A 15,659-nucleotide genomic window follows, 5' to 3' on the forward strand; every position below is an offset into this window, starting at 1 on the left:
TTTGAACGCACCACGAGAGCTGCGGAGCGGAATGAACGCGAGGCCCTGAAGTGCTCTCCGTTTGTGTTTGTGCACAGTCAAGTCGTTAACGAAGACCGGTTGGAACCGACGGAGAGCTGCACGAGCTTCAGCTGCAAGGACACACACAGACAGACAGACAGACAGTGAGCTGCACACACACCCAGCTGCACACATCTGCCCGGTATGTCCGCTGTCTGTGCGCTGAGGTCCCGCTGCTTCCCCCGGCAGGTGCTGCTCGGCCTGTCCGCAGCCATGAGCCGCAGCTACAGCCTGGACGTCTCCGCTCCGCTGCTCCGAACGCAGGGCTACGTGGACGGCCGCTGGGTCTCCGCAGCCTCCGTGTTCCCCGTGCTGGACCCGGCCACCGGGCAGGAGATCGCCCGGGTGGCGGACTGTGGCCCCGCCGAGGCCAAGCAGGCGGTGGACGCTGCGTACAAAGCGTTTCACTCCTGGAAGCAGTACACCGCCAAGGTAGGCTGCTATACCAAGACAGAACCCCACTCAAAGAACTGTAAATTTACTCTAAATGCTTGCACACGGCTTATTAACGAACTATAGCAAATATAGCACAGTCTTTTCCCATCTCCCTGGAGCCAGATTTTCATTCGGCTTAAACACAATTTACCTGAAAACACAACATTTAGGTAAAATTCAAACTTTCGCTTTAGTTTCTGACTGCTGCCGCCGTACGATCTGTGGTGCGAAAGCTGCATAAACGTAGGAAATGTCCTCCAAAAATAACGACGACTTGCATATTTCGAGGCAATCGAGGTAATCACATATGCCGATCTGAAAAGAGTTTCTTACAGATTCATAAAACGTACAGGTTACATTAACAAACCCTGCACTTTAGCCTGTATCTCTGTCCAACTTTAAATTATGGAAATTTTAAATGGAGTTTTGCGGTGGCGTTAGTGACCTGGAGCCGTTTCTCTGCAGCTCATTAGCAGCCTGAGTGTAATTGACTCTGAGCAAAGTGAGGCTGATCCTGCTAATAAAGTGATGAATGCTGCACACAAAGACTTTTTCTGATGTAAGCAGTAAACTGCTCTATTTGGTCACCCGAACTCCACTGAAAAACCTGCAAATTTAAGATAAATGTTTGCTGTCGGCTTATTAACGCACTCCAGCAAACACATCGCAATCTTTTTAAATCTGCCAGAAGCAGAACTTTAATTCGGCTCAAATATAATTCATCTGAAAAAGCTAACTTTTGACAAAATTAAAACTTTAATTGTTGCTTCTGTCTGTAGCCGCCTCACGATTTTGGTGCGGAAGCTGCCTGAACGTTGGAAGTTTTCTTAAATATAAACGACAATTTTGGAAATTTTAGAGCTAATCGTGTATGCCGATGTGAAGAGAGATTCTTAAAGATTCTGCAGACATGCAGGGCGCATTCACAAAACCTGCACTTCAGTCTATAACTGTGTCCAACTTTAAATTATGCAAATTTAAATAGAGTTTTGTTAGCTGTTTCTATACAGCTCGTTGTGTCATTGTCTGTGAGCAAACCGAGGCTAGTCCTGCAAATAAGGAGTATTATACAGGTGCTTTGACCAGGATTGATGATATAGATTATCAGGTGTCTTATCAGTGATCAGTCAGCGCAGAATAGAGCTCTTGTTTCTGTGTGTTTACTCAGGTTGAAGTGCAAATGTCTGGTCAGTGATTGCAGCGCTGCTTTTCCATCACTCAGTTATTAAACCTGATCATTAGCTCTCTGGTTAATTTTTATTTTCTGCAGAAAGACAAAGTTCAGCTTTGGTTTGTTTTACTAAATGTATAGTTTAAATACAAACCAGCAAAACGCAACAACACAGAGCTGACTTCAGAGACAAACTGATGAAAAACACACCAAAACACAGAATTGACATTCATACTGATCATTTTCACTGTTGTTATGTGTCAAAGGATGTACTGTGTTAACATTATTGTTGATTTAAAATTAAATTGTGGTTGTTTTGTGTCTTTGTGAGCCTCATCTTTTTGTGTCTCTTTGGTGTCATTTTGGCCCTAATAGGTGTAGTGTCATTTTTCTGTTTGTTTTGTGTCTCTTTGTGGTTATTTTGTCTTTGCAGCTGTTTTATTTCTCCATCGTTTTATATATCTTTGTAGTAATCTTGTATCTATATTCATTGATGTTTTGTGTTTCTTTGTAGCCGTTGTCTTTTGTTTCATTTTCAAAATAATTTTGTTCATTTTTCTGTTGGTTTTGCATAACTTTGTCTTTTTTTGTTGTGTTGTGCCTGTTACATTGTGTCTATTCTTTTGCGTCTGTTGTTTTTTTGTGTGTCTGTGGTTTTGTCTTTTGTCATAATTTTTTGTGTCTTTGTGGTTGTTTTGTGTCTCTTTCCATTATTTTTCATGTCTGTTGTGTTGTGTCTGTGTTTTTTTTTGTTTGTGTGTCTCTTTGAATTTTTGTGTCTTTTCATCATTTTATGTGTCCATTTTTTGTCCTATTTTTGTTGTTTTGTGTCTCTTTGTTTTGAGTGTCTGTTGTTTTGTCTCTGTTGTCATTTTGTGTCTCTTTGTAGTTGTTTTGTATCTATTTTCATCATTGTCTGTGTCCATTATTTTTTTTTCATCATTTTTGTCTCATTTTGGTTATTTTGTGTCTCGTTTCATCATTTTGTGTGTTCTTTTCAAATAATATTTTGTCTCGTGGTTATTTTGTGTCTTTTTGTTTTGTCTGTGGTTTAATTTCTTTTCAGAATTTTTGTGTGTCTTTGTGGTTGTTTTGTGTCTCTTTTCATCATTTTGCATCATCATTTACTTATGTTTGATCATGTTTTGTCTCTTTTTGGTTGTTTTGTGTCTTTGTGGTTTGTGTCTCGTAATATTTTGTGTCCATCTGTTAGCATTTCTTTGTTGTTTTGTGTGTCTGTGGTTTTATCTCTGTGGTCACTTTGTGTCTTTTTGCGGTCATCTTGTGTCTCTTTTCATCATTTTGTGTATGTCCATTTTTTTGTTTAAAAAAAGTCACTTTTTGGTTGTTTTGTGCCTCTTTCTATCATTTTTGTTTTTCTTTTTATCCTGTATGTCTTTTTGTGGTCATTTTCTGTCTATATTCATCGGTGATTTGTGTTTCTTTGTGGCCGTTGCGTGTTTTCTTTTATTTTTAAAATAATTTTGTTCATCTTTCTGTTGGTTTTGCATCACTTTGTGTCTTTTTTTGGTTGTTTTCTGTCTCTTTCCATTATTTTGCATCTGTCTGTTGTGTTGTGTGTCTGTGTTTTTCTTTCTTGTTTGTGTGTGTCTCTTTGTATTTGTTTTGTGTCCTTCCATCATTTTGCGTGTTCATTATTATTATTTTTTTGTCTTATTTTGGTTGTTTTGTGTCTCTTTGTTTTGAGTGTTTGTTGTTTTGTCTCTTGTCATTTTTGTGTCTCTTTCCATCATTGTCCATGTCCATTATTTTTTCATGAGCTTCGTCTCTGTGTCTCGTTTCATCATTTTGCATGTCTTTTTTAAAATAATTTTTCTCTCGTGATTATTTTGTGTCTTTTTGTTTTGTATGTCTTCTCTTTTCGTAATTTTTGTGTGTCATTGTGTGTGTTTTGTGTCTATTTTTTCATGAATTTCATTCATTTTGCGTGTCCATTATTGATTATTTTTGATCATTTTTTTGTCTGGTTGTTTTGTGCCAGTTTTATGTCTTTGTGGTTTGTGTCTCGTTGCATTATTTTGTGTCTCTCTGTTGTTTTGCATCTCTTTGTTGTTTTGTGTGTCTGTGGTTTTGTCTCTCTGGTCATTTTGTGTCTCTTTGTGGTCGTACTGTGTCTCTTTTCATCATTTTGTGTGTCCATTTAAAAGAAAAAATCTCTTTTTGATTGTTTCTACCATTTTTGTGTGTGTGTGTTTTTTAAATCTTGTGTGTCTCTTTGTGGCTGTTTCGCGTCTCTTTGTGGTAGTTTTGTGTCTCTTCACCATTTTGCGTCTGTTTTGCATCCCTGTGTTGTTTTGTGTGTCTTTCCAGGACACGTTAAATGATTAATCGTATCTGTTGTTATTGTAGTACAGCATGTTGTGTAAGTGAAGCATTGAACTGCTGCAGACCGGACTTGGTGTTGTGATAAGTTGTAATTGTGCGGCTGTAAAACGGGCGCCAAACATGGCTGCTGGGCGTGTGACTGGTGCTGTGCTCTGATTGGTCGCCCTGCAGGAGAGGAGCGTCCTGCTCAGGAAGTGGTTTGACCTGCTGACGCTGCACAAAGACGACCTCGCCAAGTTGATCACCTTCGAATGTGTGAGTATCGATGACAGCACAGTCAGGATCAGCTTCGTCCAAACCAGTCGGCCACCGTGCAGAGTAACTAAGTACATTTACTCTAGTACTTGAGATTAGATCAGTTTAGATACACATACTAAGAGAATGAAATGCAGTTTAGCATCAAACCAGAAGTGCAAAAGCAGCATTAAAGTGCATCATTTATTGTGTGATATATACAATATTTTAAAGTATAAACAGAATGAAAAGTATAAACACACTAATATGTGAATGTATAGATGTGGATACAGTATAAAATAGATCATCTAAAACTACAGGTAGAGATTAATAGTGGTAAGAGGAGAATAAACAGTATAAACTGTATGAACAGTAGAAACAGTAAACAGTAATAATGCAATGAGATACACTATTGGTGAAAAGTTTTAGAACACCACAATTTTTCCAGTTTTTTATTGGAAATTCTGAATGTTGATGTCTCATTGTACTCTGAAATGAAAGCACAGAACAAACAAACAAGTAAAGTTAAAAAAAAATCTATTTAGAAACTGAAATGTATTCTAAACTTTTGACTCATCAAAGTAGCCACCTTTGGCAGATATAACAGCTGAACACACTCGTGACAGTCTTTCAACAATGGAAATCAAATATTCTTCAGAAAGTTCTTCCCAACTCTGTAGCAGAAGTTCCCATAAATGTGTGGTTCTTACAGGTTACTTTGCTTTCAAACCAGCTCCATGGGGTTTAAGTCTGGAGACTGTGCTGGACACTCCATGTTTTCAAGCTTACCATCTTGTTCTTTTTTGCTAAGGTAGTTCTGGCAGAGCTTAGATTTGTGTTTTGGGTCATTATCTTGCTGTAGGATGAACCTCTGACCAACTAGGAACATACCAGAGGGTTTTGCATGGTGCTGCAGAATGCTGTGGTAGCAGTTTAGGTTCAGGGTTCCTCTCATTCTGGATCCAGTTAAACAGCCCCAGACCATCATGCTTCCTCCTCCATGTTTGACAGCTGACGTCACACACTGAGGAACCATCCTTCCTCCTACTTAACAAAAATCCTGCACGATGAACTAAAGATTTCAAATTTTGACTCATCAGTCCATAAATCCTTCTTCCAGTCTTCAGTAGTCCATTGGTGGTGTTTCATGGCCCAGGCAAGCCTCCTTTTCTTATTCTGATGTCTTAGCGATGGTTTTCTTGCTGCAGCTCCACCTGTCAAACCTGCAACTCCAAGTCTTCTCTTCACAGCTGAAACTGAGACTTCTTACTACGACTGCTATTAAGCTGTGCTTGAAGATGTCCTGTGAGCCTCCTATCACCAAGCTGTTGACTCTCAGAAACTTGTCTACTGATTCTGTTGTGGCTCTGGGTCTTCCAGACCTCTTCCTGTCAGAGTTTCCCCCAGTTTCTGAGCCTTTTGATGGTGAAGAAAACTGTACTCACTGATACCTTGACTTTCGTCACAATTTCTCTGAAGGAAACACCTACATTTTTAAGTGTTATGATGGTTTGTCTCTATTCTATTGTTAATTCCTTTTCCTCACCATTTCATAGCAACACACTACTTTCTGCAGTACAATACTGCTAAATAATGCTCAGGAGGGTTTGGTGCCACGGTTTGTTTCAGCACTACTTTTATGCAGACAGAGGGGGTTGAAAGTAATCAAGAAAAGTTGGGACACCTGTAGGATTTGGTAGCACCAACTTTCAAGGCTTGATCAACCTCCATTGCTGAAGAACAGATTTGAGTTGTTAACCCATTTCTTGTTCCCTGAAAAGGCCTGTTTGTATAATTCTGAAATGTACTTTATTATTCAATTTGTTGTTTTTTTTTTTTAAATCTCTGGCAGTTCACCACTTACCTTTGTACCATTTCAAGCTGCTCATTGGACTTGAAATACTTGAATTACAATAAAAAACAGGAAAAATTGGGGCATTTTAAAACTTTTGACTGTGTATGTAAACAATCTATAGGGTATGAGATGGAGAATCTACACAGTTTGGACAGTATATATAGTATATGGTATGAAGATGGGATACATGCAGTTTATTCACAGCTTTAAGGGATTTTTAATCTTGTATTTCACTTTATACTTCTGTAATTTAGTACTTTCACTGGTCTGGTTGTTATTTGTCAGATTCTGAGTAATAATAGAAAATGTAATCAAGAAGTAAATTCTGGACATTCTCAGCAGTATGTAAAGTAATTCAAACCAGCTGCACTTTTACCATGTACCATATTCTATAATAATAATAATAATAATAATAATAATAATAATAATAATAATAATAATAATTATTATTATTATTATTATTATTATTATTATTATTATTATTATTATTATTATTATTATTATTATTATTATTATTATTATACTTTTTTTATTTGTAATGCACTTTTCATTTAGGCAAAATCTCAAAGTGCTACAATGAAGATATAAAAGGATAGAAACAAAACAATCATGTAATAAAAACAAAACAATCAGGTAAAATAAAAAAAAGAAACTTCAGGGGCACATTTAATTAAAAGCTTTAGGAAATGCTGATCCACATTTTGCACCATTTTCTGACAACAAACAAGTGATCACCTAATCTATTAAAAAGAGGGTTAGACAATACAGACGGCATTTCTGACTGAAATAATTTACAGACTGGGAGCTGCTTCAAACATTAAACCTCGAATCACAAACACAACTCTGAGCTTTGTACTTGCTTTGTGTGTGTCTGTGTGTGTGTGTGTGTCTATCTGTGTTTGTCTGTCTATTTGTGTGTGTGTCTGTCTGTCTGTCTGTCTGTCTGTCAGTCAACGTTTGTGTATCTATTTGTGTATCTGTGTGTGTGTTTGTTTGTGTATCTGTCTGTGTGTGTCTTTGCGTGTTTGTATGTGTCTCTGATTCTGAGTGTGTTTCTGTGTGTCTCCATGTGTGTCTCCATGTGTGTCTCCATGTGTGTCTCCATGTGTGTGTGTGTCTGTTTGATTCTCTGTGTGTGTGTGTGTGTTTCAGGGTAAGCCGTTGCGTGAGTCTCTGGGTGAGGTTACGTACTCGGCCTCCTTCCTTGACTGGTTCTCTGAGGAGGCTCGCAGAGTTTACGGTGACATCGTTCCGTCTCCGGCCAAAGACAGGAAAATCCTCCTGCTCAAGCAGCCGGTGGGCGTGGCCTCCATCATCACGCCGGTGAGCAGCTAATCACAGTCCAGTGTCTGTTTTTAAAGATTTGTGTCACTTTGTGGTTGTGTTGTGTCTTTTTCTGCTCGTTTCTTTCTCTTTGCTGTTGTTTTGTGTCTCTGGTTGTTTTGTGCATCTCTCTGGTCTTTTTTTGTGTCATTGCGATTGTTTTGTTTCTCTTTGTGGTTGTTTTGCGTCTCATAGTGTTTACTTTGTGTCTTTTCCTGGTTGTGTCTTTCTCTTTGCAGCTGTTTTGTGTCTCTTTATGGTCGTTTTGTGATTATTTGTGGTGGTTTATTTCTGTTAGTGGTTGCATCTAGTCTTATTGTTGTAGTTGTGCATGTGTTTGTGATCGTTTTGTGTCTTTATGTTTTGTTTCTGTTTGTGGTTGTTTCTTTCTTGCTGTGGTGGTAGTGTAGGTAGCTTTGCCAAGACATATTCAAGAAGCTGATGCTATGTAAAAAGCCCTACTGCTCTGGAAGTTGCCAAGTGAGAAAAGCGGCAAAAACGGGGGAGAAAAGAGCCAGACAGAGGGTTTAATAATAATAATTGATTATTCTAAATTTGCCCGTAGGTGGGAGTGCAAGTGTGATTGTTTGGCCTGTTTTAAGTTACTGTATTGTTATTTTCATGTTTTTTACTGTGAAGCACTTTGGTCACCCTTTGGGCTGTTGTAAAGGACTATAGAAATAAACTTCGATTGATTGATTGATTGATTGATAATATGTGTTGTGTTGCGTTACATTTTAAAGTGTGTTGTGCTTGTGTTACAGTGGAACTTCCCCAGCGCCATGATCACCAGGAAGGTTGGAGCTGCTCTGGCCGCCGGCTGCACGGTGGTGGTGAAACCAGCCGAGGACACTCCGCTGTCGGCTCTGGCTCTGGCAGAGGTCAGCACACCGAACGTCAGAATACCCAGAATCCTCAGCAGCACACCAACATGGAGACCCGCTGTCAGACTCGCCCTCATTAATACGACAGCGTGTTCATCTTGTAAAGTCTGTGTGCGTTTGTTTCGTGCAGCTGGCGGAGCAGGCGGGGATCCCAGCCGGGGTGTTTAACGTGGTTCCCTGCTCCAGAGAGACGACTCCAGCAGTGGGGCAGGTCCTCTGCACCGACCCCCTGGTGGCCAAAATCTCCTTCACCGGATCCACGGCCACCGGAAAGGTCAGAGCCAGAGTACTCCCACCCTGTAGTATTTGTACTTTTACTTCAGTACATGTACCTGCAGAGTATTCCCACTCTGAAGTATTTATACTTTTACTTTAGAACATTTTGCTTTCATCAGAGTATTCCCTCACTGTAGTATTTGTACTTTTATTTTAGATTTTTTTTTCCTTTCAGCAGAGTATTTCTGCACTGTAGTATTTGTACCTTTGCTGAAGTACATGTCCCAAGCGGCAGGGTATGCTCACTCTGTAGTATTTGTTCCTTTACTTCAGAAAAGTTATTTTCATCACAGTATTCCCACACTGTAGTATTTATACTTTTACCTAAAATAAAATCTTTCAGCAGAGAATTTCTACACTGTAATATTTGTACTTTTACTGAAGTACAAGCCTCTGCAGAGTATTCCCATTCTGAAGTATTTATACTTTTACTTTATAACATTTTCCTTTCATCACAGTGTTCCCACATTGTAGTATTCATACTATTACTTCAGAAGAGTATTTCTGCACTGTAGTATTTGTACTTCTACTTAAGTACATATACTAAGCAGCAGGGTATTCCTCCTCTGTAGTATTTGTTCTTTTACTTCAGAAAAGTTACTTTTAGCAGAGTATTCCAACACTGTACTATTTATACTTTTACCTAAAAGAATTTTTTTTCAGTAAAGAATTTCTACACTGTAGTATTTGTACTTTTACTTTACTAAATGTAGTTATAACAGAGTATTTCTACACTACAGTATTTATTACTTTTAATTCTCTAAATTTACTTGTAGCAGAATATTTCTACAGTGTTGTATTTGTACTTTTACTTCATTAGATGTACCTGCAGCAGAATATTTCTGCCCTGTAGTATTTGTACTTTTAGTTTAGAAAACTTTACTTTCGGTGGAATATTTACTGTATGTACTGTAATATTCAAAAAATTCTTTCAACACTGAATTTCTACACTGCAGTATTTCTCCTTTTACTTTTGAATTTTACTTTTAGCAGAGTATTTCTACATTGTAAATACTACAGTACTTTCAGCTTTACTTTCAGCAGAGTATTTTTTATTGTACAATTAGTACTTTCACGTCAGTATATTTACTTGGTGCAGTGCACTTCAGTGCTTTGGTATTTATACTTCAGCATATAGTGACAGATCATTTGTAGTATTTTGTGCTTTTATGAAAGTAGTTAGTAGTAGTAATGTAGTAATCTCTGTCTCCTCTCAGGTGTTGCTGAAAATGGCCGCCGACACGGTGAAGAAGGCGTCCATGGAGCTGGGAGGCCACGCCCCCTTCATTGTGTTCGACAGCGCTGACATCGACAAGGCAGTGGGCGGAGCCATGGCATCCAAGTTCAGGAACTCTGGACAGGTGAGACGAGTCGGAGTGAAGCTTTCTGCAGTTTTTCCAGTAACTGACAGGAACTTACTGAGGCGTGTGGTTCCTCCTGCAGACGTGTGTTTGTTCCAACCGCTTCCTGGTGCAGAGTGGAATCTACGAGCGCTTCGTGGAAAAGTTGGGCCGAGCGATGGACGTCGAGCTGCGTCTGGGTCATGGCTCGGAGCCTGAAACCACCCAAGGGCCGCTGATCAACACCAGAGCTGCAGAGAAGGTAACTGGTGAAAATGTTCAGAAATGTCAGAGAGTTTCTACATCTGCATTCCTCCACAGAGACTCTCAGGTGGTCAGCTAGAGCCTTGCTGGATTTAAATCTAGTGAACTTGTCTCTTTGTGGTTGTTTTTCTGACGTCTTGTTTTTGTTTCGTTTTTTTGACTCTTTGGGGTTGTATTTTTACTCCGCCAAGGAACGGTGGAGTTATGTGACGACCGGCCTACGTTTGTCTGTGAATCTGTCTGTCTGTCTGTTAGCAACATTACTCAAAAACGAACTAATGGATTTGGATGAAATTTTCAGGGAAAGTCAGAAATGACACAAGGACCAAGTGATTAGATTTTGGCAGTGATGCAGCTTATAATCTGGATCCATGGATTTGTTAAAGATTTCCCATTGCCAGATATAGCAGCCGGCACGGCGTCGCTGTAACCATGACGTGAACACTGTGTCAGTTACCTGCTGACGATCACATGATTGTGATCCTACTACAAAATGACTGTAATTTATCAGTTGGAAATCATACAAGGAACAAATGATTAAACTGTGGGTTGTTTATGAGTCCCATCAATTCCTGCCGCCCGCTACATATTTATGTCACGCAATGTAGCAAACCCCAGCCAGACACGTTAAGTTCAGCCGCCAGCCTTATTTTGAACACATATTCACCTTTCTGTCCTTCACTCATTTCGTCACTGTAAGACTTTGTCCCTGCTAAAGGCTTCTAAGTTTAGACACATCCTTTGCTAGACAGCAACAGCGTGGAACCGTTTTCTTTCATCTTTATGTGAATTTTCAGACTTTTCGGCATGCCAAGAAACCTCTTCTTAGATAAACACTTCCCGTGCCACTGGAACGGTGACAAAATAAAAGCCTGCAACATTAAAAATACGTCTTGAAAATAAAAGCATGGAGGGAACGGTTATTTTAACCCTAGCAAAACAAAAGCTTGCCAAAAATGATAAACTGATCAACAGACCTTCATAAGAGTAATTTACATGCAATTCAGTATCCATACATAACATGCACATGCATAACACATGCCTGTGCTTAGCACAAGGTCATTTTTAATTCAATATTTCATCCGTCGGAAATGGTACGTCAACTGAGCAGCCTTGGCAGAGTACTGCGCTCTCTGAGTGCTTTTTCTAGTTTAGCATGTGGTCCAAAATATCACAAAAACGTCATAGTTTAGTATGTGGTCCCAAATATCATTAAAATGTCATAGTTTAGTATGTCGTCCAAAATGGGGTAAAAAAAAAAAAGTCATAGTTTAGTAAGTTGTCCAAAATGTCACTAAAACATTATAGTTTAGTATGCCGTCCAAAATGTGACCAAAACGTCATAGTTTAGTATGTCGTCCAAAATGTCATGAAAACGTCATAGTTTAGAATGTCATCCAAAATGTCACTAAAACGTCATAGTTTAGTATGTCGTCCAAAATGTGACCAAAAAGTCATAGTTTAGAATGTCATCCAAAATGTCACTAAAACGTCATAGTTTAGTATGTCGTCCAAAATGTGACCAAAAAGTCATAGTTTAGTATGTCGTCAAAAATGTCTTTAAATGTCATAGTTTAGTATGTTGTCCAAAATATCACAAAAATGTCATAGTTTAGCATGTCTTCCAAGATATCATGTAAACTTCATAGTTTAGTTTGTCGTCCAAAATATCATTAATATGTTATAGTTTGGTGTGCCCGTATAGCTCAACAAGTTAAGCGGGTGACCCATGAACAGAAGTTGGTCCCTGATGCAGCGGCCTGGGTTCGATTCCTGTTTGCGGCCCTTTGCTGCATGTTGTCCCTCCACTCTTCTCCCTACTTTCCTGTCTGCCTTTTCTCTATCTAATTTAAAAAAAAAAAAAATGTCATAGTATTTCATCAAAAATGTCATTAAAACGTCTTGGTTTAGTATGTGGTCCAAAATGGGGTAAAAACGTCATAGTTTAGTATGTCGTCCAAAATATCACTAAAACATCATAGTTTAGTATGTCGTCCAAAATATCACAAAAACGTCATAGTTTAGTATGTCGTCCAAAATATCACAAAAACGTCATAGTTTAGTATGTCGTCCAAAATATCACAAAAACTTCATAGTTTAGTATGTCGTCAAAAATGTCATTAAAACGTCCTAGTTTAGTATGTGGTCCAAAATGGGGTAAAAATGTCATAATTAAGTATATCGTCCAAAATGGGGTAAAAATGTCATAGTTTAGAATGTCGTCCAAAATTTCACTAAAACGTCATAGTTTCGTATGTCATCAAAAATGTCTTTAAATGTCATAGTTTAGTATGTGGTCCAAAATAATCACAAAAATGTCATAATTTAGTATGTCGTCCAAAAGGTGACGAAAATGTCATAGTTTAGTATGTCATCCAAAATATCACAAAGACGTCATAGTTTAGTATGTCTTCCAAGATATCATATAAACATCATAGTTTAGTTTGTCGTCCAAAATATCATTAATATGTCATAGTTTGGTGTGCCCGTATAGCTCAACAAGTTAAGCGGGTGACCCATGAACAGAAGTTGGTCCCTGATGCAGCGGCCCGGGTTCGATTCCTGCTTGCGGACTTTTGCTGCATGTTGTCCCTCCACTCTTCTCCCTACTTTCCTGTCTGCCTTTTCTCTATCTAATTAAAAAAAAAAAAAAATGTCATAGTATGTCATCAAAAATGTCATTAAAACGTCTTGGTTTAGTATGTGGTCCAAAATGGGGTAAAAACGTCATAGTTTAGTATGTCGTCCAAAATGGGGTAAAAACGTCATAGTTTAGTATGTCGTCCAAAATGGGGTAAAAATGTCATAGTTTAGTATGTCGTCCAAAATATCACTAAAACATCATAGTTTGGTATGTCGTCCAAAATATCACAAAAACGTCATAGTTTAGTATGTCGTCCAAAATATCATTAATATGTCATAGTTTTGTGTGCCTGTATAGGTCAACAGGTTAAGCGGGTGACCCATGAACAGAGGCTGGTCCCCGCCGCAGCGGCACGGGTTCAATTCCTTTTCGCGGCCTTTTGCTGCATGTCGTCCCTCCACTCTTCTCCCTACTTTCCTGTCTGCCTTTTCACTATCTCTATCTAATTTAAAAAAAAAAAAAAAAAAAAGTCATAGTATGTCGTCAAAAATGTTATTAAAACATCATAGTTTAGTATATGGTCCAAAATGGGGTAAAAACGTCATAGTTTAGTATGTGGTCCAAAATATCACAAAAACGTCATAGTTTAGTATGTGGTCCAAAATGGGGTAAAAATGTCATAATTAAGTATATCGTCCAAAATGGGGTAAAAATGTCATAGTTTAGATTGTCGTCCAAAATTTCACTAAAACGTCATAGTTTCGTATGTCGTCCAAAATATCACAAAAACGTCATAGTTTAGTATGTCGTCAAAAATGTCATGAAAACGTCATAGTTTCGTATGTTGTCAAAAATGTCATGAAAACGTCATAGTTTAGTATGTGGTCCAAAATGGGGTAAAAACGTCGTAGTTCAGTATGTCGTCCAAAATATCACTAAAACATCATAGTGTATTATGTCGTCCAAAATGGGGTAAAAACGTCACAGTTTAGTATGATGTCCAAAATGTGACCAAAACATCGTAGTTTAGTATGTGGTCCAAAATATCATTAATATGTCATAGTTTGGTGTGCCCGTGTAGCTTGACAGGTTAAGCAGGTGACCCATGAACAGAAGCTGGTCCCTGATGCAGCGGCCCAGGTTCGATTCCTGCTCGCAGCCTTTTGCTGCATGTCGTCCCTCCACTCTTCTCCCTACTTTCCTGTCTGCCTTTTCACTATCTCCATCTAATTAAAAAAAAAAAAAAAAAAAAAGTCATAGTATGTCGTCAAAAATGTCATTAAAACGTCTTGGTTTAGTATGTGGTCCAAAATGGGGTAAAAACGTCATAATTTAGTATGTCGTCCAAAATGGGATAAAAAAGTCATAGTTTAGTATATCGTCCAAAATGGGATAAAAAAGTCATAGTTTAGTATGTCGTCCAAAATGTGAGCAAAACGTCATAGTTTAGTACAATGTTCCCTGTAATTTTTCATGAGTCTGAGCAAACACACAAACTCCCTGAGCGTCCCTTGGACCACTGTGAGCAACATCAGACGTGTGCACTGTGGTCACACCAGCATCACATCCATTCAAGTTACATGGTTCATTAAAAGAATCAAATTACAGCATTTACATTTCTGTTAAAACACTTTGTCAACAGGAGCCAGTTGAAGGCTGCAGTGATTTTAGTGACACTACAATGTATAAGAGTGAAGTTATTGAATATTTGTCTCTCTTTACTGTTGCAGCGGTTTTGCAAATTGCAGACGGACCCTGTTCACTCCATAGACACCAATGTTATTCCTGTAGCTTGAAAGACAGCTACTTTTGATAAAACTGGGCTTGTAGCACATTGTCTGCCTTGCAACAATGGGAAAGAGGCACCGTTTATGTTTTGACAACCTATATCTAATGAGTTATTGATGCTGGAAGTCCGAATCTGTGAATATCTTTCCAACTTTACTGAACTTGGGGCCACTACCACCTAAGGAGTGATATATTTAATTTTGAAAAAATCATTTAGCCATACTTAAAGCTTTAAGTGCTTTATTAACACGGAACTAAAAATTTTGTATTGTTTTATGATCACAGGTTCTGTCTGAAAAGAGGTGGCATCATTTTAAACAGTGAAATCAAACTAATAAAATGTAATGACCAACCAGTGAGCAATACTGGATTCTGCAAAAACATAAACAACTTTTTTAAAAATCTAAATCTTATCTTAACACAGTTAATGTATTAACTTATTTTTGTGTGTATGCATGTATTTATTGATTTATTTAGTACTGTTAACATATCAGAGTTCTGAGTGAATTTTTCTTAAGATAGGCAAAGGCCACTTATTGATTACATATAGGCCATTAAATGTTTATTAAAAACTAAAAAGCATTTAAAAAAAAAAAACAACTTAGGCATTTATTGAGTCACTAAAATACTGTAGAGTACAGACCACATCAGCATGATTATAAGCATCCTCTGGTAAATTAACAACCAGATACTGATGTCTCTCACCATATGGACTTCAGGAGATGACTGGGGGATGATAAACTGTGACCTGCTGGTTGGGTTCTCTCTGTTCTCATGTTTCTTACATGTTTGTCCCCTGACAGCCGGGTCCTAATGTTTTTTGAGCAACACACCATACTATGACGTTTTTACAATGATGGTTCTACTATGGAACCAGTTTGACATGTTCAGGTGTTCTTTGTGTGAAAACTCAGAGATTTCAGGTATCAGAAGGTGGTTTTCAACTTTCTTTGTTAACTTTCTGCTTCAACTTTAAATTTCCTTCACTAACCCAGCCCTCTGGACTTCCAGTAAACTGTGTTCCTATTGGCTGTCCAGGTGGTTGCTTGGTGTTATCAGGAACACCTGAGCAGGTGTCCAGGTGGCTGCTAGGTGTTAT

General features: G+C 38.3%; 1 protein-coding gene across 2 annotated transcripts in view; it reads left to right on the plus strand.

The window, feature by feature from the left end:
- The window catches only part of aldh5a1 (aldehyde dehydrogenase 5 family, member A1 (succinate-semialdehyde dehydrogenase)), a 25,285-nt gene continuing 9,626 nt past the window's right edge, over window positions 1-15,659 (plus strand). The window contains exons 1-8 of one of the 2 annotated variants that reach the window (XM_023269841.3): window positions 5-164; window positions 250-492; window positions 4,184-4,267; window positions 7,254-7,424; window positions 8,189-8,305; window positions 8,439-8,582; window positions 9,802-9,945; window positions 10,028-10,186. In XM_023269841.3, the coding sequence (XP_023125609.2) occupies window positions 274-492; window positions 4,184-4,267; window positions 7,254-7,424; window positions 8,189-8,305; window positions 8,439-8,582; window positions 9,802-9,945; window positions 10,028-10,186 (1,038 nt within the window). In that variant the 5' untranslated portion in view covers window positions 5-164; window positions 250-273. Of the gene's footprint in view, window positions 493-4,183; window positions 4,268-7,253; window positions 7,425-8,188; window positions 8,306-8,438; window positions 8,583-9,801; window positions 9,946-10,027; window positions 10,187-15,659 lie in introns of both variants that reach the window. The other variant, XM_023269840.3, reaches the window with a different exon arrangement.

Source organism: Amphiprion ocellaris, chromosome 9, assembly GCF_022539595.1.
Source record: "Amphiprion ocellaris isolate individual 3 ecotype Okinawa chromosome 9, ASM2253959v1, whole genome shotgun sequence".
Taxonomy (NCBI): Eukaryota; Metazoa; Chordata; class Actinopteri; family Pomacentridae; genus Amphiprion; species Amphiprion ocellaris.